The 27,034-nt window shown below is 38.0% G+C and overlaps 1 protein-coding gene across 9 annotated transcripts in view; it reads right to left on the bottom strand.

Annotated features, from left to right (window-relative positions):
• The window catches only part of ATP8B4 (ATPase phospholipid transporting 8B4 (putative)), a 302,163-nt gene that overhangs the window by 88,191 nt on the left and 186,938 nt on the right, over nucleotides 1-27,034 (bottom strand). For all 9 annotated transcript variants that reach the window (XR_012516263.1, XM_074393624.1, XM_074393622.1 and 6 more), the window contains 3 exons: nucleotides 5,207-5,354; nucleotides 2,199-2,382; nucleotides 1,458-1,681 (listed from right to left, as the gene is read on the bottom strand). Coding sequence is in view for 8 of the 9 variants with exons in the window: in XM_074393624.1 (XP_074249725.1) it covers nucleotides 1,458-1,681; nucleotides 2,199-2,382; nucleotides 5,207-5,354 (556 nt within the window). In the remaining variant the exon portion in view is untranslated. The remainder of the gene's footprint in view (nucleotides 1-1,457; nucleotides 1,682-2,198; nucleotides 2,383-5,206; nucleotides 5,355-27,034) is intronic.

Here is a 27,034-nt window from a genome sequence, read left to right as displayed (position 1 = left end):
GTGTGTCTGCAAATGCAAATCATTGACTACTCTTCTGTGTTCTAAGAGGTTTAAATGAGGGTTTGTCCCTTCATAGTCTTGAGATTATTCAGCCTTAAGTCTTTGGAGTATGAAAATTAAATACCCCTTAGCATATAGTCTTGCTTTGTTCTTCCCTGGAAGGAAAATCAACAGACTAGGAAGGCACAGGCCACATTCCCATGCTTGTCTTTGTTGGACAAAGGAGGAATTATGAGTATGTAAACATCCCCAGCCCCATGACTACTCTGAAGTAGCACTAAGATAAGATAACTTCTGTTTCTGAGAAGCTAAAATAAAGACTCTGCTGTACTTCAACTGTCAAGAGATTAACAACAAAAAAGGCAAAAATATCAACATAATCTACTCTCAGCTTGGGGCATGTTATCCTAAAAAGAGAAAATTAGGAATGCGAACAGGTGTGCCTCACTTTAAGAAATCTCAACTACCCAGAAAAAGGGGAAAATGTTGAAAATGTATTTTCACTGTAGAAAGGATTCACTAATCTCCCTTGGCACATTTAAGAGAACAGAAGATGCCAAGATTTCATTTATACTCAGTCTTTTCAGCATAAAATTATTTTTAAAAAATTACCTTCATGCATATGATTGATTAAACCCAAAGAAAGGAGTAACAATTGAATAAATCTGAGAGTTATGGTTACCATTTCATTCTCAAGGACAATCTTTTTCTTATATTGTTGCTATTCAAAATTTCAATGCCCTATCTACATTTAAGTTTTTGGTAAAAATTTTTTTTATTTACAAGTATATTTAAATGATATAGACATTACATTTCACAGTTGATTGACTGGCTCAAAACTTTTCTGATATCGAAGATGTGGAGTTAAATAAATGTCCTTTAAAATGGATATGAAGTGATATAAAAATAAAATCCTAATTTATAAATTTGCTAATTTTTCTTTCTTGCTACAGCATTATCTATGTATCAACTTTTAGCTGATGAACTGCTGTCTAAACAGCTTTAAAGTCAGAGTACCAATTACTTCTCCCTGATATAAAATACATTTACCCTCAGTCCAGATGCATTCATGTATTGGATATGAAACCATCTCCCTACTAAAGATAGCTCAACATTTCTTATTAGTGATGCACAGATTTCTGTTCTAAATTAAAACTCTACCACAAACTTACCTGTCATCATACCAAAAACATTTCAACAAAAACTAACATATGCATGGAAGGAGTACTCACTGGTTGACTATCTAAATAAGAAAATAAATAAAATTCTAGCTGGATATGTATTCTTCTTGGGTTCAAAGCTCAAGTCAACTATCAATTACATAATTGTAATACTGTCACTTGAATCGGCCATTAAAAAATGCTCTCAATTTATTAGTAAAGAGCTATGCAGAGTCATTTGTAATCCAGAGGATCATAGACAAAAAAAAAAAAGAAAGAAATATGCTTTTTACCAACCTGGGCTGAGAAACCACAGAAGAAACCAAACCAGAAATGCACAAGTGTAAATGCAAAATTCTTATAGAAGAAATAGCATAAGAATTTGCACATTCGGAAATAAGACCACCTTCCATGAACAAGGAGAAGCCGCTGGAGATATCTAAACTGTGCAAATGAATAGTCGCTGGCCAAGACTGCTTGCAATCCTTCCTGGCCACTGATGCCAACACCAATGTGAGCACCTACAAAGGAAAGAGTAGCACTGTCATTCCCAAAACAAAGTGACTATCGCTTTCAGAAACTTGTCATTCCTCTTTTATTTATAAAAAACGTACAGCCATTGCAATTGTAATACTTCACATACATTATCTCATGAAACACTCGTGATAGTTAGATATTTATCCTAGTTTTACAAAAGAGGAAGTCAGGCTCAGAAAAGTTCAGTGACATACACCAGGTATTACAATTTGGAAGTGGCAAAGACGGGGTTAAAGTCACATGTTACAAATGTGGGTCTGGTATTCTTTCCTCTACACTGCAGCTATTCACTTCCTCAAATGGTATAAGGTGAATTATTTCCTTCTCTAGCCTAAAAATACACAAATGGTTTATTTAAAGGCAAAGAAATTTTGTTATAAATGCTAATAATGGTGGTAGCATTGGACTCAGAAGTATTCATTTTAGAATCACCGGCAAAATTGAATTTTAATGCAATCTAGTGATTATATATTGCCAAATGCTGAAACTGTATCCACTTACTTTTAATCATGCTGACATCATTGGCTCCATCACCAATGGCCAAAGTAACAGCATTCCTGTACTTCTTCACCAGCTCCACCACCTGGGCTTTCTGGAGTGGAGTGACTCTGCAGCAAACCACAGTCTTACACGTGCAAGCAAGTTCTAGGAGATCATTCTTGACATCACTTTCTAGGGCATGAGCCTGTGTGATTAAAAAAAAAAAGTCAAAAAAGAACAGGAAACAATAAATGAGAGTTGAGAAACAAGACATTAAGAGGAAACAAGACAAATGTCTTGTTTCTCAACTAATTTGTTTGCTAAACCGTTTCATTCACCTCAAAAAGTCATTGTTGATTCAGGATCACACAAACTACGAAAACTAAAGAAATGAATATTGAACCCTACTAAGTGAATTTTAAAATACTACTAAGGAATGTTAAAAAATAAAACGAACTGTCTTTTATACATCCCCCTTGATATCATGCTGCACTGGAGAGAGAGAGAGTTAAATGCTGGAGAAGTTCTAGAAACCACTGAAATTGATGAAAACAAAAGACAGAACCTATCTACTAGCTCACCAAATTTAGTGTGAACTACAAATGATGATGATTTGTTTATTCTATGTGATGGGCTTTTTATTTCTTTGCATTGTTGTTTTGCATATTTAGTTTGTTGTTGTGATTGTTAAGGTGCAGGCAAGAAGAAATGCAGATGAGCTGGGGATTGTACCTTGAAGAACATAGTAACTGAAACCCAGAGAGGCCTGGGAAAAAGGGGGCATGCAAGCCGTGTCACAGAGAGGGTTCCTCAACCAGTTCCACTCTTGCTCCTATCCAAATGCATGAGATCCTTTAGAGATGCCAAGAAATTACTAAAAAGGATAGCACAATCCCTTCCAATTAACTGTGCAATTTTTTTCCTAGAAAATGTTTTACTGTTAAATTCTTTAATAAACACATTAAGAGGAAATAGAAATCTACTTAAACTTTGAGTCATCAATATCTTTGACTAATCTTTAGCAAGACATTCACAGCCCATCACAATCTGGCCCCTGCATTCCTTTTGAGTTTTATCTTTCACCACCACTTTTAAGTCTGCACTTTTTCCCATCATGCCAAATTGCTTGTTTCTCATGATTGAATAGGTTCTTTCTTGCCTCTGTGCCTTTGTACTTGCCGTTACCTCTACTTGAAAATATCGCGCTCTCAGGAAATTTTCCCTGATTCTCCCACAAGAAATTTGTCTCCCTCTGTGTTCTCAAAGCATGTTTGCATTCCTCTTTGTATTTGTAATACCACTGTGTGATTATCTTACCCACTAGACAGCAATCCCTAAAACAAGGACCATGTTGTATTCACAACCTTATCCTCAGACTTTAGAACTGTGAGCTGGGCATGCATAATAAAAATGCTAATGGAGGAATTTCTGGATGGGTAAATGAATATAAAAACATAACTCAGTACAGAAAACTCTTATGTTCAAACCTGTAATTCCTAGGTGAAACTGTGAGTTGACATTTTCAAATATTATCACTCTTTCTGAAAGAGAAAACAGGTAACTGCATGTCTTCCCTAGAATGGCCTCTTTTTCTCTCTTCATTTCTTTTTATTATCAGCAAGTCAAAAACTATGCTAAGACTCAGAGAGAAAAAAAAAAGCACAATTACATTCTGCAAAGCACCAGGATTGGAGCAGATTAGAATCATGATTTGGGACGGGGGACTTTCTGACCATACTAGCAAAAACATGGTCAAGTCTCCTTAAATTAAAAATGAAATTTCATGGTTCCATCAGTTTCAGACTTTGAAGCTGACAGGGTTCTTGGAGAGCATCTATCTTACCTCCTTCTTTCAACACACTTAGAGACAAAGAGAGAGAGGTATAAATTATCATTTGAGTACTCTAAGGCCACCACACATTGGATTATTTGAGCCTGAGAAAAAGTCAAAGTGTAACTCATAAGGTCCCCTTTTCATACTGTGGTTCCTGGGTAATTCAGCATGGGGGCCACCAGCTCAAAGACCCAGCTGACAGTCATAATTTTCAGTAACTGTTCATCTGTGCAAGAAGAAGTTTGTCTCATCTGGACAAACTTCCAACTGAGTTTGGCCTGCAACTGAGCTCTGTAACTTTCCATGGTGTAGAAGGCAACACATCATTATGTCTGGTATCCAGCTGGATAATGCTCTAAGCACTAAGAGCTAACAGACAGCTAATCACAAGGGAGAAAACACAGTATCCTCATATCCAACTTCTTTTGTCCTCTAAGAAACTGTCTGCAAGAAGATACATTTATTTTCCAAACTCAAAATTGAAAAATGATCATCAAAGCCAGAGAAAGATGTGAGATTAGTTCTTTGTGCATATAAATTATAATTGCACTGGAGTGTAATTAGAGCATTTGTATTTTAAATTAGAAACTCAGAAGAGTATTTTCATGTTTGTTCAAGATTTTGAATCTGAACTACATTAAAAGTACAATGCAAGTTCATTCTATTACGACAAGAACCAGATTTCCTAATCAAAGCAAATTGTTTGGCATTGCTGTAAAATGCTGCTATTTAGAAAAACCACTAGAGGTATATTAATGGCAATAATTTGGTACAGTAATTATATAAAGGTCAGGTTGTTCTCCACAAATCACAAACATTAGTAAGAGCAATAATTATAATACATCCACCTAGTTGCATTATTTTAATTAAGTAACAGTGAACAGTAACACTCCCCTCTAGAAAGGCGCTTAAATAATACTGCTAAGCGGTCTACAGTAATTTAGACAAGATTGATACTCTGTGAATTTAGCATTTCTCTGGAGCCTCCCCATCACTGTGGTGGTCCAAACAATAATGTATAAGATATATATTAGAGGTTTCCTTTCCCTTTGCAAACAGGAAATCATCGCATCTGCCCTATTTCTAGTAGTGACATTTGTCTGCAAAAGACAAAACAGGTCTCATTTTGATAGCACAAAGGAAATGATCATTGTGGTGAAGAAAAAGAAAGGACAAAAACCCTAGGCAAACTCACCAAACTGTGGCCATTTATGATTAAGGCATAATCTCCTGTTACGGTTTCTTCTACAACAGAATGCAACTCCAGCTGCTGCTTTTTTTCACCAACTACATGGCCATTGGAAAAATTGCTGTTTTGTCCAAACAAATTTTCTTTTGCTTTCCTTAAAGGAGAGGGTGAAAAGCAAAACATAACAAAGCATACAGAGCATACCTATTAACTCTAACAAGAAACTCGCCTACGGGTAAATTTATTTCATCATTATTCAGACAGAGTATGGCATAAGACCCAGTTTCAGTAAGGAAGCTGGATAATTCTTTGTGATGGGAACACCATAGCACATTTGCAAATTTCAGGATGTAGGAGAGTAAACATAATGAAAACACAATCCTCTTAAATGTCTCAAATTACATAAAACCTAAATCACCATCTTGAGCTGCATTTGAACTAGGGGATCTTGACAGATTTGGTACTAAAGATTGTCTGAGCTTCAAGGACTTCAGAACCACTATCTGGCATGTAATACTGTTAAATAATGGAAAGCACAAGACTAAAGACAATTGATGAAAACTTCTAGGAATTCCAGGGCATCTATATATAAAATAAATTCATAAATTTGAGGTACACTGTATTATGATACAGCTTAAAATAATGGTTGTCTGAGAAACATATTTTTTAAAAAATTTTGACAAGGAAAAAAATGATGGTACTTACTGAATTGGCATAGCCATTATAATAGAACACTTTCAGCAAAAATTGTACTCATTAGGTTAAAAAATAGAATAAATCTTCTGGGAAAAAAACTAAACATCAAAGTATGGAGGGTAGTTCCAAATGGAAACTCCCTCCAAATGCTCTAGATCTAATTAGCAGTAGCTATAAAGCAGTCCTGCCCACATCCCATGCCTCTCTGCCATCTAACAGGAAGACTGTATGATGACACAGCACCCTCAGAAGTGGCATTCTACTGTTCTCTCCAAAATGGAAAGATGATGCCTTTAAAGGAAAGGAAACTTCCTCTCCAAGGACACTTGAGTGCGGGCTTTGAAGTAACATATGGCAAGCTGACGTACCTACAGAAGCTTCAACCACAACCAGAGAACTATACAGCATGGGTCGCAACTGGCATTTACAAAATGAGTACTCAGGAGAACATGCGGAGTGAGAGAAGACTAGAAAGTGAATATTGTGTCTTATGGCAAAAGGAAATGGCTCTTTCTGTGTAGAAAATATTTATTAAAATGGTTTTATGCTGAAGCTCCTCTGAAAGAAGAGAATGTCCACTTATCAAAACAATTTTAGCTCTCAGCTGACTAATGACTTGAAAATGTAAAACTTAGTTTACATACTAAGTTTAAAAACAAAACAAAAAAATACATTAAATTCTAGCTCAATATCTCCTTCTGCTGTACAGGACCAAAATCACATCTGCATTTAGGAACCCAGAGGTCACATGGTTCCAAGAATGGTATCATACATTTAACAATCAGTTTGCAGAATCAAAGAAAAAGATTTATAAAGTCAGAGTGCTACGTGTGAAATTTAGGGAGTTACAAAGGGGAGAGGGAGGTAGAACAGACATGAAAAATCATTGTTTTAAGTGAGAGTATCAGACTTTCCCATCAGATAAGTATGTCAGGGAATCCTCCCCACAGTCATGAAAATTTACAGTGCCAAATAATAAAGAAATTAAGGGAGAAAAGTTCCTTGGAAATGAACATTTTTCTGACAATGTTACAGAGCTCATAAATTGGGTCTTCAGAAAGCACCACAGGGAAAACATCTCCTGAGTATTTCTTTTGAGTAAAGTTCTGACTCGCTAGATAAATGACTCAATCTCTGTTTTCCCCTCAGAGAGTGAAAACATTCCAAAGAAGGGTGAAGTTCATCAAAGTATTGGCTGAAATTCTATTTACTTAGGATTTTTCCCCCTTAAACTGTCTTCCTAACATCTCACATGAACCCTTTTACAGGCAGAAAAGGGACAGTTTTTCTGGCTCTGCTGAAACTGTCACTGCACTTTCTCTGCACAGGCCAACGTCTCTTGGCCAGATTGGGCTTTCATATTTTTAGACCTTTGCCCATGCTCTATAGCTGTCATTTCTTTTTTTTCCTAGAACTTAGCTCTTCAAACACCAGCTGGTTCTCACAAAAACAATTTATTAGGAAGGGAAAAAGCTACACATAACTCCCTTCAATAACTATGAACTATACATTTTTGCAAGCATAACACAGTATGCTTAACCACAGAATACAAGTAACAAATGCTAAAACAAAAGAGTGCCTGTTTTTTCCAAGCTGGGTAATGAAGGGCAGTTTATTACAATTCTTGGCATGCAGAATCGCTTTAAGAGCTGAGGCAACTGTGGCATTCACAGCCCATGCCACCAAAAGCACAGCAAAACATAGTTAGGCCCATACCGGCCTGCATACAACCTATAAAGAAGAAAAGAGGATGGTCAGAAAAAAGAGTTGTTTAGTTAGTCCTCTTAAGGCACTCTATATTGAAATACTAAATTGATCTGTTGGGGCTGGGCACAGTGGCTCACGCCTGTAATCCCAGTACTCTGGGAGATCGAGGCAGGCACATCACCTGAGGTCGGGAGTTTTAGACTAGCCTGACCAACATGGAGAAATCCTGTCTCTACTAAAAACGCAAAATTAGCTGGGCATGGTGGTGCATGCCTATAATCCCAGCTACTCAGGAGGCTGAGGCAGAATTGCTTGAACTTCGGAGGCAGATGTTGTGGTGAGCCGAGATAGTGCCATTGCACTCCAGCCTGGGCAAGAGAACAAAACTTCATCTCAAAAAAAATACTGATCTGTTGAGAAATTGATTGAAACCATGACACCCTGTTTAAAAGAAGAAAATCTGGACTTCGATACAAAATCTAGAGCTTCGAGCTTGGAACCTGGAAACCCGGGTTCAGATACAAGGACCGCCTCTGACATCTTGTGCTTCTACACTTGAGTTATCTGACCTCTAGCCACTTGATTAGCCAGTGACAGACCCAGGGCTAGAACCGAGGTCTTTGCATTCACAAAATTCTTAGTGTACTGCACCAAACTGGTTTATGGGTAGAGTCAGCCACAGACTGCCTCTAGGCTGGACTAAGACACAGCACTAGAGGGACAGTTAAGGGACAGCACTACCCTACCAACAGTAGAGAAAGGGAGAATGTACAAAAAATTTTGATTTGAATTCCTGGTTCCATTCTTTACTACACTACCTGAGAGACCTTTAAGGTGTTCAACCACTGAGATCAGGGGAATGAAACTAGCCAATCAATTTGGCTGGTGCCCCAACCAGTCAAAATAGGTAATGAAAACTTGGGTTGCCATACCAGTGTGTGCCAGAAGATCTACAAGATTACCTAAGTGTGTGCTCTAAAATGTTATGATTCGTGAGAGAAATTTAATCTACTAAAATATTTTGCCTGGGTGACTAGGGATTAGGAATTAGGACCAAGATGCATTTTGTTTGGCCTGCACAGTGTCTTAAAGAATCTCTATGGCTTTACGGCCAAGATGATGCTCCCACTCACCAAAGGCCCCATCACTCCCTGATGTATAATAGATAGCCAAGATCACCTGATTAATGCTATATGCCTGGTCCTGAAGCCATCTGCATTTGTGATCCCTGCACATTCAAACAAATAATTTTCCAAATAGATGTTCAAAAAATACCAATGAATATTTTGTTAATCAAAGAAGAAACGTCAATTCCTAGATATACCACTGGGATACTTCTCAGAAGCAATGGAGTCACTTTATGATTTAGTTAGAGAACATAAAATTTTCTAATAATAAAATGTGATTAATGCTACAAAAATGAAATACGGAATGAGTTTTCCTCTCAAATCTCAGTGCATTTGCCTTTTGGCAGAAGACACCTGGATTGGTAAAATGTATTCAATGTAGTAATATTCTGAGAAACCAAAGCAGGGTTTAATTGTAGCTTTCTAGGCATGCCTTTAATACTAAGGCAGCTGGAGCAGCAAAATTAACCCAGGACTCAAAGTCTCCAAAATGGTTTCATGACACTAAATTTGAAATAAGCCGTATGTATGATCTGTATAAAAATTATATATCCATGTTTATGAAATAACCCAAGCACATTTGACAGGTTTAAATATAAGCATTTTGGTCATTTCCTTTCAATAGCTACTATCATTCATATCTTGTTCTTTAGTTACACTTTTTTTAAATGAACTCCCAATGAACTCAAAAGCATAACATAAGAAAATGAAATGGTGCAAATTTATGATTCCAATATTTCATCCCAAAGCTGTGGGTTTAGATATAGGGAGCTGAGATTAGGAATACAGAGAGCAACTTGGAGCAATAGCTTTTCTTGGAGGTCATTTTCCACTCAGTACTAATATTAAGAAAATGCACACTATAAATGTATTGATTCCTCTTACATAGAATGTTCTATCATACATTGCCTCTCTGTCTTATACTCTTAAGAATGGGATTACCTACAAGTCTGAGTGGAAATAACATTATTTTACAGTCAGCTGAGCAAGGTGACCTCAAGGCTCCTGAAATATTGAGTCTAGCTGGTAATTCTTTAATGTTTTTTATTCTGAATATTTTTTCTTCTCATTAAAAAACACAATGTTTTAGCTTTTTCTAATTGTAAAAGCATTACACAAACACTATTTCAACATCAGATAATACAAAGAGCCGTAAAGAAGAAAGTAAACATGATCCATAATTCTATCACCCAGAGACAGCCACTGCTTATATTCTCCAGATCTTGGTAGGTAGGAGCTAAGGAGGTGTGTAGATGTATAGTGTTTTATACATATATATGTACTTAAATATATATACACTTACACTTTTTGCAAAAAGAGAGATCATACTATGTGTGATTTTTTGTAATCTCATTTTTCACTTTATAAAAATATCATGGACATTTTCCAATGTTAAGAAACAGAAAATCACTTTGAATGACTGAAGAGTATTCCATGGCATGTATATATCAAAGCATTTAACAAAATCCTTTATGGCTAGTTATTTGAACTATTTCTCACTTCCATTATCATATATTGATATAGCAATAAATATTGCTTTTTATACAAATTAATACATTTGTTCACTCATTTTTAGGGAAATTTCTAGAAGAATCATTGTGCAAAAAGTATGCATATGTGTAATTTTGAAATATATCACTAGTTTGTCCTCTAGGGAGTTTCTATCAATTTTTACACTCTCAACAAGAGTATACAAGTAGTTCACATTTCTCCATATTCTTTATAATGATAGTTATGTTATCTAGCTGGTCAACAAAATGTAGTTGGATAAAATCTTGAGATATTAACCCAATCTCTCCTCCCACCACCACTAGGACCACAGGTGACCCTCTCTATTTAACTAGAAATATGCTTTGCCTCCGGGGGATGTGCAAAGCCAAATATAGAAGGAGAAAAATCGAACTAAGTTTTTCCTTTTTGAGCACCAAAATAGGTTTTTGAAACTCATAGCAGCATCATTAGTCTGAACTCCAGCAATCTGGAATTTCACTAATTGGGCTTTTCGAAAAAGAAGGGGGAGGATTTCTTTAAGTCTCAAAAGAATAATCCTCAAGTGAATCAAGGCATAAAATGATATCAAAAGGAGCAGAGAAGAAAGAAGTTACTTTTCTTCATTTCCCATCCCGGCCTAGGGAAAGGGGACTTTGAAGAGGAGTTTATATACCTGATAAGTGGTGGCTGAAAGAAGCCTGGGTTCTGACTTATACCTGGATTGGTAGTGGATGAAGGAACCATGTGGCCAATGGAATCCTCAGATAAATTCGGGGAAATCAGCAGAGTAAAGGGATTTTAGAAACTGAAGTGGCCATATAAGAACCCAAGTCATACTGGGCACAGAGAAATGTGGAAGAGCAGCCACACTTTCTGTGGTTCCCCAGCAGAGTGTGGAAGTCAGCCAAGACGGAAAGCCAACAACAATCCTAAGAGCGCAGAGACCAGACAGGGACACAGGCAAACACAGACATGGGAAGTGCTGGATGCCAGCAGGGTAGACACTGATGAACAGTGACAGGTGAGGCAGTTACGCATCCCAGACTTGAACTAAAATTTAACTGAAAATGCCTACTTTAATTGTTCTGTCATCAGGCAGAAAGAGGTTCAAGTCCAGTTTTAGAAAATTTAATGAGTTTCTATTCTTGTATCCCTGAGCATACTCTGGGCTGTGAAAGTCAGACAACCTAGCAATAACAAAATCTCCTACTACATCTTTTCACATCCGATCAAATTACAAGACCTATTCATTCTACCTCCAAAAAGATGTCTATTTTATTCCACCTTTTGCTTCCCCACTACTCCAGTCCTGCTGCCTTTACTGGGGAAATAGTTACAAAAGTAGTTCTTGATCCTGGAAAGATTGGGATCAGTGGCTGAAAGAATGAAGGAAGGGAGAAAGGAGGAAGTATAGAGGGAATGAGGAAGGCAAGAAAGATGCTTATGGAACAGTCATAAAGCTTTAAGTTATCTAATCCCCCAAATAAAATAAGCTATAGGGTAGATATTTGTATACCCATTTTACAAATGAAGAAACCAAGCAGAGAGAGGTTATTTACATATCAAAAGTTTCCCACTCACCCTAAGTATGAAGCCAAGATTCCAATTTGAATCCAGCTGACATGAAGCGCATACTCTTCGACATTTGCTATTTTCCCTGGAAATTTCTTTTCTTTGAGATGAAGTTTTGCTCTTGTTGCCCAGGCTGGAGTGCAATGGCACAATCTTGGTTCACAGCAACCTCCACCTCCCGGGTTTTAGCCATTCTCCTGCCTCAGCCTCCCAAGTAACTGGGATTACAGGCATGCGCCACCATGCTCAGCTAATTTTTGTATTTTTTAAATAGACGTGGTATTCCTCCATGTTGGTCAGGCTGGTCTTGAACTCCTGACCTTAGGTGATCCACCCAACTCAGCCTCCCCAAGTGCTGTGATTACAGGCGTGAGCCAGGAAATTTCTTCTGACTCTACTTGCTAATCTGGTGTCTGACTTAAGTGAAACAGTGAGATGCCTTAACAACTATATATTTTAGATTAATTATTAAAGGGAGTAAGAATACATCTAAGGTATGTTTAGGCAAACATATGGCAAGTGCACAGGCTCTGGGGCCAAGATGCCTAGATTCACATCTTACCTGAACCATGGACTACTCTGGGCAAGTTACTTACCCTCTATATACTTCAACTTCCTAATGTGTCCAACAGGGAAAATAGTAATGCCTATGATTGAGTTTTTCAAGAACAAAATGAGGTAATACATGTATACTGCCTACAATACTGTTCTGGTCACTGTCTCAAAACACTTAGCAATAAGGTGGTTAAAATCTAGACCTGTTTGCATCTATCTTCCTTCAGCAAGAGTTAAACTCTGAATGAGAGCAGAGGTGCTTCAAGATGTACGACTAAAGGCATCTGGCAGTTTCCTCCTCCACAAAGAAACACCAAGATAAAGAGTAGATAATCATACTTCAAATATGTAATTTAAGAAAGAACACTGGGATTCAAGAGAGAAGTGACAGGAAATACCTAAAAGAAAGAAGGAGACAGAAACAAGGCTTCCTGCCTGGCTGGGACTGGCTGGGAGCCCAGAGGGGCTCTCCAATGTAGGGAAAGTATAAGTGAGGGATGCCCAGTGGTCCACAGTCCTACCACAGACTCCATTCCTAGCCATGGGAGAGCCTCTCAACCCTTTCAGACCCTGAAATTAACATAGGGAACTGCCCATAGACCAGGCAGTGCCATTGCTCCAGAGAAGGAGCTCACACTAGGTCCCACATACCACTCCAAGTCCTAAGTAGCTACAGCAAAGTGTCATTTTAAGAGCCCAGCCCCACCAGAATGCATCCTGCCTGGGGGCCCAGCAGCACCCACCTTTCCATATTCCTGGAGCTCCACTGACATTCCCTACCTGCAGCCACCACCACTGCCACCATGGCCAAAGTACAAGACACTGACAGCAACCCAATCACCCTTCCAGCAGCAGAGCTTCCTCACATTTCCACATGCCCTAAGGATAGGCTACCCCACACATAGCTGCCACCTACAGCCAAAGCACACACTTGCCAACCACCTGCCTAAGGCTGTTACTACTAAAGCAATCCCGCTCTCCCCAGTAGTCAACAGAACCATAGTGCAGCTGCTGCCACCCCAACCTGAGCATTCCACCAGAGGCCTTGGGATAACCCTGTCCCTGCCCACCACAGCCAGCACCCATACACACCACTGGATGGCAGGGAGAAGGGGAACATACAGACAGGTGTGTCCAGCCTGGCTTTGACCACTCCCCATACCCCTCACCCCAGTGCTTAAGTGTACCACCTAGGGGCCTGTGGATCACCCTGCTCCATCCACCTTCCACCACCATGGCTCCATCCACCATTGTGAGCACTCTTCCCAGAGACTGGAAGACAGGCTAACCCAGTCTGCCAACACCACCACAGATGGCACCCACCTACCACCTGTGGACCAGCTTGCACAGCCTGTCACTGCCACTGCCAACACCAGCATAGGCCATTTAGGAGCTAGAGAGTTGTCCAACCACTGCTAGTGACATTACCTATGCCATGCCTGAAGCCCAGGGGCCCAAGGTCCAGCCCACTGCTTCTACTGCTGGCACCAGAGCAAGCCTCCTAGCAGCCCAAGAATCAGCACACCAGGACCCACTAACACCAGTGCCAATATGCTATCCCTGGGCACAAAGACTGCCAGGCTCAGCCTGCTACTGCCCCCACTGAAGCCCAAGGACTGTCCCACATGCTATCTCCATGTCCAATAAAACTTCACCACAGCCTCCATTAACAACCACATCATCAGCCACTGAGGAAGTCACAGACACCACTGGTTTTGTTTACCAAAACAAACAAACAAAAAAAGCCAAATAAATTACATAGAGACTATACAACTGCACACATCCAGAATCAAAGCCAAAGTGCCCTACCTGACAAATAACATAAATATATATTCAGAAAGTCCTCTCCTATGAAATAAATCCAAAAAATTGGAAGAACAACTGTTACACCAGATGTACAGATAGCAATGAAAGGAAACAAAAAACATGAAAAAGCAAGGATATATAACTCAAAAGGAACACAATAATTCTCCAGTTACAGATCCCAGTGAATAGGAAATGTATAAAATTCCCATAAAAATAATTCAAAATCATGATACTAAAGAAGTTTAGTGAGATACAAGAGAACAAAGATAAAGAATACAAAGAAATGAGAAAAATAATTCGGGATATGATTTTAAAATTTACCAAAGAGGTAGATATCATAATGAAGAACTAAACAGAAATCCTGCAACTAAAGAATTCATTGAATGAAGTAAAAATAGACATATTTGAGAGCTTCAACAACAGAAAGAATTTCAGAACTTGAAGACAGGTCTTTTGAAATAACCCAGTCAAATAAAAGTGAAGCAAAACAATTAGGAAGAATAGACAAAGCCTACACGACATGTGAGACAACATAAAGCAACCACATATCTGAATTATCAGCATTCCCAAAGGTGAAGACAGAACAAATGCATTCGAAAAACTATTTATGAAATAATAGATAAAAACTTCCCAACTCTAGTAAGAGATTTAGACAATGAGATACAGGAGGCCCAACAATCCCCTAACGGATACAATGCAAAAAGATCTTCTCTGTGGTACATGACAGTCAAACGGTCTAAAGTCAATGACAACGAGAAAATTTTAAAAATAGCAAGAGAAAAGCATCTAGTCACCTATAAAGGAGTCTCCATCAGACTTACAGCAGATTTATCTTTAAAAACCTTAAAGGCCAGAAGAGAATAGAACAATACATTCGAAGTGCTGAAAGACAATGTCTGGAAGTCAAGAAATACTATACCCAACAAAGTTATCCATTTGGGAGAAATAAAATTATTTCTAAATAAAGTTACTTTATTGTACACAAATAACATTATGCTCTTTGGAGAAATAAGGTCTTTCCCAGACAAACAAAAACTAAGGGAATTCAACACTACTAGAAAAGCCCTACAAGAAATTACTGAGGGAATCCTAAACCTGGAAGCAAAAGGGTAATACTACCATTATGAACAAAACGTAAAAGTGTAAAACTCACTGGTAAAGCAAACACGCAAATGAGGGAGAGAAATGACTCAAAGTCTGATACAAAAATATAAAATCAAAAGAAATCAAGGAACAGAAGATATATACAACATCCAGAAAACAATTAATGATATGATACGACCAAAACCTCACATATCAACAGTAATGGAATGCTAATATAAATTGAAATGAATTAAATTTTTCCCTTGAAAAGTACAGAATGGCTGAATGGGTTTTTTAAAAAATGTGATCCGTCTATATACTGCCTACAAGAAACTTCTTAACCTATAAAGACATGTAAAGACTCAAAGGTATAGGAAAAGATATTCCTCACAAACAGAAATCAAAAGCAAGCAGGAGTAGCCATATTTATATCAGATAGAATACACTTTAAGCAAAAAAAAAAACTGTAAAAAGAGCCAAATTAGATTATTTCATAATGATAAAGGGATCCATACAGTAAGAGAATATTTACATTCTAAATATATATGCACCCAACACTGAAGCACCCAGATATATAAAGGAAGTATCACTAGACCTAAAGGGAGAAATCAACTCCAATACAATAATGTTGAGGGACTTAAACAGCATATTCTTAGCATTAAATAAATCATCTAAACATATAATCAACAAAGAATATTAGATTTAAACTGGACTTTAGATCAAATGAAGTGAACAGACATCCACAGAACATTTTATCCAAGAAGAATACACATTCTTCTCACCAGCACATGGAATATTCTCCAGTATAGACCATAAGTTAGGCCACAAAACAAGATGCAACAAATTTTTTAAATTTACGTCATATCAGTATCTTCTCAGATCACAATGAAATGAAGCTAGAAATCAATACCAAAAGGAACTTAGAAACAATATACTATATGAAAATTAAACATGTTCCTGAATGAATATTGAGTCAATAAAGAAATCAAGATGCAAATGAAAAGATTTCCTCAAACATATGAAAATTGAAACAAAACATACCAAAATCTATGGAATACTGCTAAGAGAGAAGTTTATAGCAATAAATGCCTACATCAAAAAAGTAAAAAGATTCTAAATAAACAATATAACGAAATGACTGAAGGAACCAGAAAAGCAAGAAGTAAACTCAAAATCGGTAGAATGAAAAAGATAATAAAGATCAGAGCATAAGTAAATAAAATGGTCTAAAAAAATACAAAGAATCGATGAAATGAAAACTTGGTTTTTTTAAAAAGATGAATAAAGTTAATAAACTTGGACTAACAAAGAAAAAAAATGAAAGAGGATCCAAATAAACAAAATTAGTAATAAAAAAGAAGACATTACAACTTACATTACAGAAATACAAAAGATAAAGACTACTAAGAATAAATATATGCTAACTAATAGGAAAACCAAGAGGAAATTGATAAATTTCTGGACACATGCAACCTTCTAAGATTGAATCAGAAAGAAACAGAAAACCTGAACATACCAAAAGCAAGTAATGAAATTGAGTCAGCAATAAAAAGTATCCAAACAAAGATGGGATATAAAACCTGAACATACCAAAAGCAAGTAATGAGATTGAGTCAGCAATAAAAAGTATCCAAACAAACTCAGGATGGGATGACTTCACTACCAGATTCTACCAAACATGTAAAGAAGAACTAATAATATAAGTTACTAAGTATTCCAAAAAACTGAAGAGAAGGAAATTCTCCCTAACTTGTTCTACAAGGCCAGCATTACCCTGCTACCAAAACCAGACAAGAACACAAGAAAAAAAGAAAGCTACAGGCCAATATCCTTGATGAACACAGAAGTAAACAGCCTCAACAAAAAACTAACAAACTAAATCCATCAGAAGACTTGGGGATGGTGGCTTCATGCCTGGTTTTGCCATGTTTCCCAGACTAGTCTCTAACTCCTGGGCTCAAACAATCCTGCTGTGGGAAGCTGAGGCAGGCAGATCATTTCAGCCTAGGAATACGAGACCAGCCTGGGAAACATGGTGAAACCCTGTCTCCACAAAAATTAATCGGTGTGCTGGTGGCTTATACCTGTATCCCCAGCTATTCAGGACGCTCAAATGGGACGATCACTTGAGCCCCAGGAGGTGTAGGCTGCAGTGAACTATGATTGCACTGCTGCAGTGAACACTGGGTGACAGAGCAAGATCCTGTCTCAAAAAATAAACAAACAAACAAATTAATGAATAAATTCAACAACAGATCAAAAAGACAATATACCACTATCAAGTGAAATTTATCCCAGGAATGCAAGCATGGTTCTACATATGTAAATGAATAAACATGATAAATTATGTCAACAAAATGAATGACAAAAACCATATAGTATATCAATTGATGCAGGAAAAGCATTTGATAAAATTCAACATCACTTAATGATAAAAACTCTAAAATACTAGTTGTATATGGAACATAGCTCAACATAATAAAAGCCATATATGACACCCACAGGTAACATCATACCGAATGAGAAAGAGCTGAAACCCTTTTTTCTAGGAACTAGAACAAGACAAGGATGTTCACTTTTACCACTTCTATTCGACATAACTGAAAGTCCTAGCCAGAGCAATCAGGCAAGAGAAAAAAATAAAAGGCATATAAATTGAAAAACAGAAATCAAATTGTTCCCGTTTGTAAGCAACATGATCCTACACTCAGAAAAAAAAACAAATGATTTCACCAAAAATTATTAGAACTAATAGACAAATTTAGTAGTTTCAGGATACAAAATCAGTAGTGTTTCTATACACCAATAATGAAGTACCTGAGAAAGAAATCAAGAAAGCAATCCCATGTATAACAGCTATTAATAAAAATACTTAAGGATAAATTTAACCAAGGAAGTGAAAAACCTCTACAAGGAAAACTACAAAACACCAGTGAAAGAAACTGAAGAGAGCACTAACAAAAAGCCATTCCATGCTCATAGATTGAAAGAATTAATATTGTTAAAATGATTATACTATCCAAAGCAACCTATAAATTCAATGCAATTTCTATCCAAGTATCAATGTTATTTTTCACAGAAATGGAAAAAAAAAAAAGTCCTGATGTTCACATGGAACCAAAAAAGAGCCCAAATAGCGAAAGCAAACCTGACCAAAAGAACAAAACTGGAGGCATCACATTATCTGACTTCAAAATATATTACAAGACTACAGTAACCAAAACAGCATGGTATTGGTATAAAACAGACACATAAACAAATGGAACAGAATACAGAACCCAGGAATCATTCCAAATAGTTACAGTCAATGGATTTTTGACAAAGACACCAAGTACACACATTGGAGAATGCACATACTCTTCAATAAGCCGTGATGGGAAGACTGGCTATCTATATGCAGAAGAATGAAACTGGACCCTTATCTCGCACCATATACAAAAATCAACTCAATATGAATTAAATACTTAAATATAAGCCCCAAAATGATGTAACTACTAGAAAATAGCAGGGAAAACAACTTCCAGACGTTGGTCTCTAGGCAATGATTTTATGGGTAAGACCTCAAAAGCACAGGCAACAAAAATATAGACAAGTGAGACTACATGAAATGAAAAATCTTCCGCACAGCAAAGGAAACAATTAACAGACTGAAGAGACAGTCTGTTGAAAGGAAGAAAGTATTTGCAAACTATTCGTCTGACAAGGGACTAATATCCAGAATTTACAAGGAACTCAGTTCAACAGTATGAAAACAATCCCATTAAAAAGCAAAGAACATTTATAGATGTTTGTCAAAAGAAGACATACAAATAACCAACATGTATATGAAAAAAATGGTTAACGTCATTAATCATCAGAGACATGAAAACCAAAACCATAATGAGATGTGATTTTATTTCAGTTAGAATAGCTACTATTTAAAAAACAAAAAACAAAAACAAAAACAGATGCTTATAAAGGGATCTCTTATACTTTCTTGGTGGGAATGTAAATTAGTACAGCCACTATTGAAAACAGTATGGAGATTTCTCCAAAAACTAAAACTAGAACTGCCATATGATCTAGCAATCCTGCCACTGAGTATTTATTTACAGGAAATGAAATTGGTATATCAAAGGGACAGCTGCACGCCAGATTTACTGTAGTGCTATTCATAATATCAAATATATGAAATCAACCCAAGTGTCTATTAACAGATGAATGGATAAAGAAAATGTGTATACACATACAATGAAATACTATTTAAATACCAAAAAGAATTAAATCTTTTCATTTTAAGCAACATGAATGGAACCAAAGGTTCCATGTTAAGAGACAGGCACAGAATGACATTTCAAATGTTCTCACTCCTATGTGAAACTAAAAAATTAGATGTCATAGAGTTAGAGAGTAGAATGATAGATACCAGACACTAGAAAGACTGTGTGGGTGAGAGTGGGAGAATGAAGAGAGATTGGTGAATTAGTAGAAATGTATAGCTAGATTGGAAGGAATGAGTTATAAAGTTCAACAGCAGAATAGGGTGGCTATAGTTAGCAACCACGTATTGTATATTTCAAGTTAGCCAGAAGAAAGGACTTTCTTTCCTGACACAAAGAAATGATAAATACTCAAAATGATAGATATCCTAAATACACTGACTTGAACTTTATACATTCTATCAATGTAATAAAATATCACATGTGCCTCAAAATTTGTATAAAGTTTGTATATCAATTAAAAAGAGTCAAATACTCCAAAAATCAAAAGGTAAAGAACCTTCTTTTAAATTTTTAATTGATTTTTAAACAAGTTATTAATATTTCCCTAAGCAACTTTACGGAGCCTGCACTTAAAATTATATCAATATTTAAATTATATTAGTAGCTAATTAAATTTCATAATATTTATTTGGTTAAAACATGTGCAATGTCTAGTCATAGTTTCTAACCACCATGTAATATAGCAGGTTTTTTTTTTACTGCAGGTAAAACAGAAAAGCTGGGAGATTTGTGTACAAGTATTATCAACTAGTGCTGCCACCTTTGAAGCCTTCCTTTTTTTTTTTTAAGTTCAAGAACGACACCTTTTAAGACTCTCTCTTTCATGACAGAGACATATTAGGGAAGCCACAGTGCTATACTATTATATTGAAGGAAAGTTATCTCCCCATCTAGAATGGCACAAGTGGCGAGCAATACGCCTCTATGTCATCATTCTATTTGGCCAGTCCCAAGCAGCCTGAGTTTAGAGAAGCTACTACAAGCAGCAAGCAAGCAAAAATTGTTATAAGATAGTATTTTTTAAAGTTCTAGGAAAATATTAAAGCAGATTTTTAAATGTTCTTCTCCAAATAAAGTAGCAAGAAATATAAATTGGTACTTTTTAAAATTGCATTTTAGGTTTTGGGGTACATGTGAAGAACATGCAAGACTGTTGCATAGGTACACACATGGCAGTGTGATTTACTGTCTTCCTCCCCATCAGCTATAACTGGCGTTTCTCCCCATGCTATTTCTCCCCAATTCCCCATCCCCCACTGTCCCTCCCTTATTCGCCCCAACAGACCCCAGTGTGTGATGCTCCGCTCCCTGTGTCCGTGTGTTCTCATTGTTCAACACCCACCTATGAGTGAGAACATGTGGCGTTTGATTTTCTGATCTTGTGTCAGTTTGCTGAGAATGATGGTTTCCAGGTTCAACCATGTCCCTACAAAGGACACGAACTCACCGTTTTTGATGGTTGCATAGTACTCCATAGTGTATATGTGCCACATTTTCCCTGTCCAGTTTATCATTGATGGGCATTTGGGTTGGTTCCAGGTCTTTGCTATTGTAAACAGTGCAGCAACGAACATTCGTGTGCATGTGTCCTTATAGTAGAATGATGTATAATCCTTTGGATATATACCCAGTAACGGAATTGCTGGGTCAGATGGAATTTCTATTTCTAGGTCCTTGAGGAATCGCCACTCTGTCTTCCACAATGGTTTAAACTAATTTACACTCCCACCAGCAGTGTAAAAGTGTTCCTATTTCTCCACATCCTCTCCAGCATCTTGTTTCCAGATTTTTTAATGATCGCCATTCTAAGTGGCGTGAGATGGTATCTCAATGTAGTTTTGATTTGCATTTCTCTAATGACCAGTGGTGATGAGCATTTTTTCATATGTTTGTTGGCCTCATGTATGTCTTTTTTGTAAAGTGTTCATATCCTTCATCCACTTTTGAATGGGCTTGATTTTTTCTTGTAAATCTGTTTTAGTTTTTTATAGATTCTGGGTATCGGCCCTTTGTCAGATAGGTAGACTGCAAAAATTTTTCCCATTCTGTTGGTTGCTGATTCACTCTAATGACTGTTTCTTTTGCTATGCAGAAGCTGTGGAGTTTCATTAGGTCCCATTTGTCTATTTTGGCTTTTGTTGCCAATGCTTTTGGTGTTTTGATCATGAAGCCCTTGCCTACGCCTATGTCCTGAATGGTTTTGCCTAGATTTTCTTCTTGGGTTTTTATCATGTTAGGTCTTATGTTTAAGTCTTTAATCCATCTGGAGTTAATTTTAGTGTTAGGTGTCAGGAAGGAATCCAGTTTCTGCTTTCTGCACATGGCTAGCCAGTTTTGCCAACACCATTTATTAAACAGGGAATTCTTTCCCCATTGCTTGTTTTTGTCAGGTTTGTCAAAGATTGGATGGTTGTAGATTTGTGCTGTTGCCTCTAAGGCCTCTGTTCTGTTCCATTGGTCTATATCTCTGTTTTGGTACCAGTACCGTGCTGTTTTGATTACTGTAGGCTTGTAGTATAGTTTGAAGTCCAGTAGTGTGATGCCTCCCACTTTGTTCTTTTTGCTTAGAATTGACTTGGCTATGCGGGCTCTCTTTTGGTTCCAAATGAAGTTTAAGGTGTTTTTTTCCAGATCTGTGAAGAAGGTCATTGGTACCTTGATGGGGATAGCATTGAATGTGTAAATTACTTTGGGCAGTATGGCCATTTTCACGATATTGATTCTTCCTAACCATGAGCATGGAATGTTTCTCCATCTGTTTGTGTCCTCTCTTATTTCATTGAGTAGTGGCTTGTAATTCTCCTTGAAGAGGTCCTTTACGTTCCTCATTAGTTGTATTCCTAGGTATTTTATTCTCTTTGTAGCAATTGTGAATGGCAGTTCATTCTTGATTTGGCTCTCTTTAAGTCTGTTACTGGTATATAGGAATGCTTGTGATAGCTGCACATTGATTTTGTAAACTGAGACTTTGCTGAAGTTGCTTATCAGTTTCAGGAGATTTTGGGCTAAGACGGCGGGGTCTTCTAGATATACAATCAAGTCATCTGTAAATAGAGACAATGTGACTTCCTCCTTTCCTATTTGAATACCCTTTATTTCTTTTTCTTGCCTGATTGCTCTGGCTAGAACTTCCAGTACTATATTAAATAGGAGTGGTGAAACAGTGTATCCTCGTCTAGTGCCAGATTTCAAAGGGAATGCTTTCAGTTTTTGCCCATTCAGTATGATATGGGCTGTTGGTTTGTCATAAATAGCTTTTATTATTTTGAGATACGTTCCGTCAATAACTAGTTTATTGCGAGTTTTTAGCATTAAATACTGTTGAATTTTGTCAAAGGCCTTCTCTGCATCCATTGAGATAATCATGTGGTTGTTGTCTTTGTTTCTGTTCATGTGGTGAATTATGTTTATAGACTGGCATATGTTGAACCAGTCTTGCATCCCTGGGATGAATGCTACTTGATCATGGTGGATAAGCCTTTCGATGTACTATTGCAATTGGTTTGCCGGTATTTTATTGAGGATTTTTGCATCTATGTTCATCATGGACATTGGCTTGAAGCTTTCTTTCCTTGCTGAGACTCTGCCAGGTTTTGGAATTAGAATAATGCTGGTCTCATAAAATGATTTGGAAAGGATTCTCTCTTTTTGGATTGTTTGGAATAGTTTCAGAAGGAATGATAGCAGCTCCTCTTTATATGTCTGGTAGAATTCGGCTGTGAACCCATCTGGACCTGGGCTTTTTTTGGGTGGTAGGCTCTTAATTGCTGCCGCAACTTCAGACCCTTTTATTGGTCTATTCAGGGTTTTGACTTCTTCCTGGTTTAGGCTTGGGAGGATGCAAGTGTCCAGGAATTTATCCATTTCTTCCAGGTTTACTAGTTTATGTGCATAGAGCTGTTTGTAATAATCTCTGATGATGGTCTGGATTTCTGTGGAATCTGTGGTGATATCCCCTTTATCATTTTTTATTGCATCTATTTGATTATTCTCTCTTTTCTTTTTTATTAATCTGGCTAGTGGTCTATTTTGTTGATCTTTTCAAACATCTTTATTTCTGCCTTCATTTCATTGTTTATCCAGTCAACATTCAAGAGCCAGTTGTTCAGTTTCCATGAAGCTGTGAAGTTTTGAGTTAGTTTCTGCATTCTGAGTTCTAACTCGATTGCACTGTGGTCTGAGAGACTGTTTTTATTATGATTTCCATTACTTTGCATTTGCTGAGGAGTGATTTCCTTCCAATTATGTGGCCAATTTTAGAGTAGGTGTGATGTGGTGCTGAGAAGAATGTATATTCTGTGGATTTGTGGTGGAGAGTTCTGTAAATGTCTATTAGGTTTGCTTGTTCCAGGTCTGAGTTCAAGTCCTGGCTATCCTTGTTAATTTTCTGTCTCGTTGATCTAATATTGACAATGGGTGTTAAAGTCTCCCACTATTATTGTGTGGGAGTCTAAGTCTCTTTGTAAGTCATTAAGAACTTGCCTTATGTATCTGGGTGCTCCTGTATTGGGTGTGTATATATTTAGGATCATTAGCTCTTCTTGTTGCATTGACTTTTGACCATTATGTAATATCCTTGTCTCTTTTGATCTTTGTTGCTTTAAATTCTATTTTATCAGAGATGAGAATTGCAACTCCTGCTTTTTTTTGCTCTCCATTTGCTAGGTACATCTTCCTCCATCCCTTTATTTTGAGCCTTTGTGCATCCTTGCATGTGAGATAGGTTTCCTGGATACAGCACACTGATGGGTTTTGGCTTTTTATCCAATTTGCCAGTCTGTGTCTTTTGATTGGGGCATTTAGTCCATTTACATTTAGGGTTAATATTGTAATGTGTGAATTTAATACTGCCATTTTGATGCTAGCTGGCTGTTTTGCCTGTTAGTTGATGCAGATTCTTGATTGTGTCGATGTTCTTTACTTTGGTGTGTTTTTGGAGTGGTTGGTACTGATTGTTCCTTTCTATGTGTACAGCCTCTTTCAGGAGCTCTTGTAAAGCAGGCCTGGTGGTGATGAAATCTCTCAGTACTTGTTTGTTCGCAAAGGATTTTATTTTTCCTTCACTTATGAAGCTTAGTTTGGCTGGGTATGAGATTCTGGATTGAAAATTCTTTTAAGGATGTTGAATATTGGCCCCCACTCTCTTCTGGCTTGTAGGGTTTCTGCTGAGAGATCTGCTGTGAGTCTGATGGGTTTCCCTTTGTAGATAACCCAACCTTTCTCTCTGGTGGCCCTTAGCATTTTCTCCTTTTTTTCAACCCTGGTGAATCTGATGATTATGTGCCTTGGGGTTGCTCTTCTTGAGGAATATCTTTGTGGTGTTCTCTGTAATTCCTGGACTTGAATATTGGCCTGCCTTGCTAGGTTGTGGAAGTTTTCCCGGATAATATCCTGTAGAGTATTTTCTAGCTTGGATTCATTCTCTCCGTCATATTCAGGTACACCTATCAAATGTAGATTAGGTCTTTTTACATAGTCCCATATTTCTTGGAAACTTTGTTCATTCCTTTTTACCCTTTTTTCTCTAATCTTGCCTTCTCATTTTATTTCATTGAGTTGATCTTCGACCTCTGATATCCTTTCTTCTGCTTGGTCAATTCAGCTGTTGAAACTTGTGAATGTTTTGCTCCATTAATTCACTTATATTCCTAAGTTGTTTATTCTCATTAGCATTTTGTCAAATCTTTTTCAAGGTTCTTAGTTTCTTTGCATTGGGTTAGAACACATTCTTTTAGCTCACAGAAGTTTCTTATTCACCCACCTTCTGAAGCCTGATTCTGTCAATTCATCATACTCATTCTCCATCCAGCCTTGTTTCCTTGCTGGTGAGGAGTTTTGATCCCTTGTAGGAGGACAGGCGTTCTGGTTTTGGGTGTTTTCATCCTTTTTGGGCTGGCTTCTTCCCATCTTTGTTGATTTATCCACCTGTCATCTTTGTAGTTGCTGACTTTGATATTGGGTCTCTGAGTAGACATCTCACTTGTTGATGATGAAGTTACTTCTTTCTGTTTCTTAGTTTTCCTTCTAACAGTCTGGTCCCTCTGCTGTAAGACTGCTGAGGTCCACTCCAGGCCCTGCTTGCCTGAGGATCACCTGCAGTGGCTGCAGAACAGTAAGGGTTGCTGCCAGTTTCTTCTTCTGCTATCTTTGTCCCAGAAGGATACCCACCAGATGTCAGTCTGAGCTCTCCTTTATGAGGTGACCCTTCAGATATATGGTGTCAGGGAGCTGCTTGAGGAGACAGTCTGTCCTTTATAGGAGCTCAAGTGCTGGGCTGTGAGCTCTGTTGTTCATTCAGAGCTGCTAGGCAGGTACATTTAGGTCTGCTGCAGCAGAATTCATACCCCTCTCCTTTTTTTTCCCCAGGTGCTCTGTCCCAGGGAGTTAGGTCTTTATTTATGAGTTTCTTTGTGCTGCTAGCTTTTTTCAGGGCTTCCCTGCCCAGTGAGGAGGCAGCCTAGTCACTGTCTGCCTGCAGATGCTTTGCTGAGCTGCTGTGGGCTCTGCCCAGCTGCCATGTGAACTTCCCTGCAGTCCTGTTTATACAGGTGTAGTTAGAACTGCCTCAGCAGTAGCGGCCCACCTCTATAATGGCGGAGGTTCTCTGTAATGGTGGGCTGCCTCGGAAATAGCGGGCTGCCTCAGCAATGGTGGACTGCCTCAGCAATGGAAGACGCCCCTCCCCCACCGAGCTGTACCGTCCCTGGTTCAGCTGTGCTTGCTGTGAAACTCTCAATCCAGAGCGTTTCCAATTGCTGTTTTTTTGTGCGGGTGGGACCAGCCAAGCCTGATCACCTGGCTCCCTGCCTCAGAACCCCCCCACCTTTTTTTTTTTTTTTTTTTAGTTGAACAGTTGATTCTGTTTCCCAGGTGTTCCAGTCACCTGTTGAAAAGGTGCCGGGATCTGTGTGATTTCCCATGCGGCGACCCACTGCACTGGCTGAAACAGCCGCACTGAGATTCGTGGCCCTTTTTTGTCCAGGAATCTCCTGGCCTGGCTCCCTGTTTCAGTCCCCTTTTTAATCAGATGAATGGGTGACTCTGTCTCCCAGGAGCTCTAATCACCAGCTAAAATAGCGCCCAGACCCGTGTATTTTGTACAGAGAACCGCCGTGCCGGGGTGCCAGCAAAACAGCTGTGCTGGCCAAAACAGTCGTGGGTGCCAAACCAGCCATGCTGGAAACCCATGGGGCTCCTCTGCCTGGGAATCTCCTGGTTTGTGAGCAATAAAAATCCATCTGGAAATGTGGCGTCCACTCACCCTCTGCGCTTTCACTGGGAGCTGCAATCCTGAGCTGCTCCTAATCAGCCATCTTGGATCCCTCCTCAAATTGGTACATCTTAATTTAAGTGTCTCTTAAGTATATCTCAAGAAATACTATTACTCAAACTACTTAATAAATACTATTTCTCAAACTTTAATGTCTGTCCACCGTTACCTCCCATATCAGCACTTATGCATTTTCTGGTACTGTGTAGCAGTTACACAAATTTCACAGTATTTTGTTTCACATAAGTAGTATATAGCTGGGCTC

This window comes from Saimiri boliviensis, chromosome 2 (assembly GCF_048565385.1).
Source record: "Saimiri boliviensis isolate mSaiBol1 chromosome 2, mSaiBol1.pri, whole genome shotgun sequence".
Lineage (NCBI taxonomy): Eukaryota > Metazoa > Chordata > Mammalia > Primates > Cebidae > Saimiri > Saimiri boliviensis.
The sequence above is the reverse complement of the archived record's forward strand: the minus strand, read 5'-3'. Positions and strand labels throughout refer to the sequence as shown.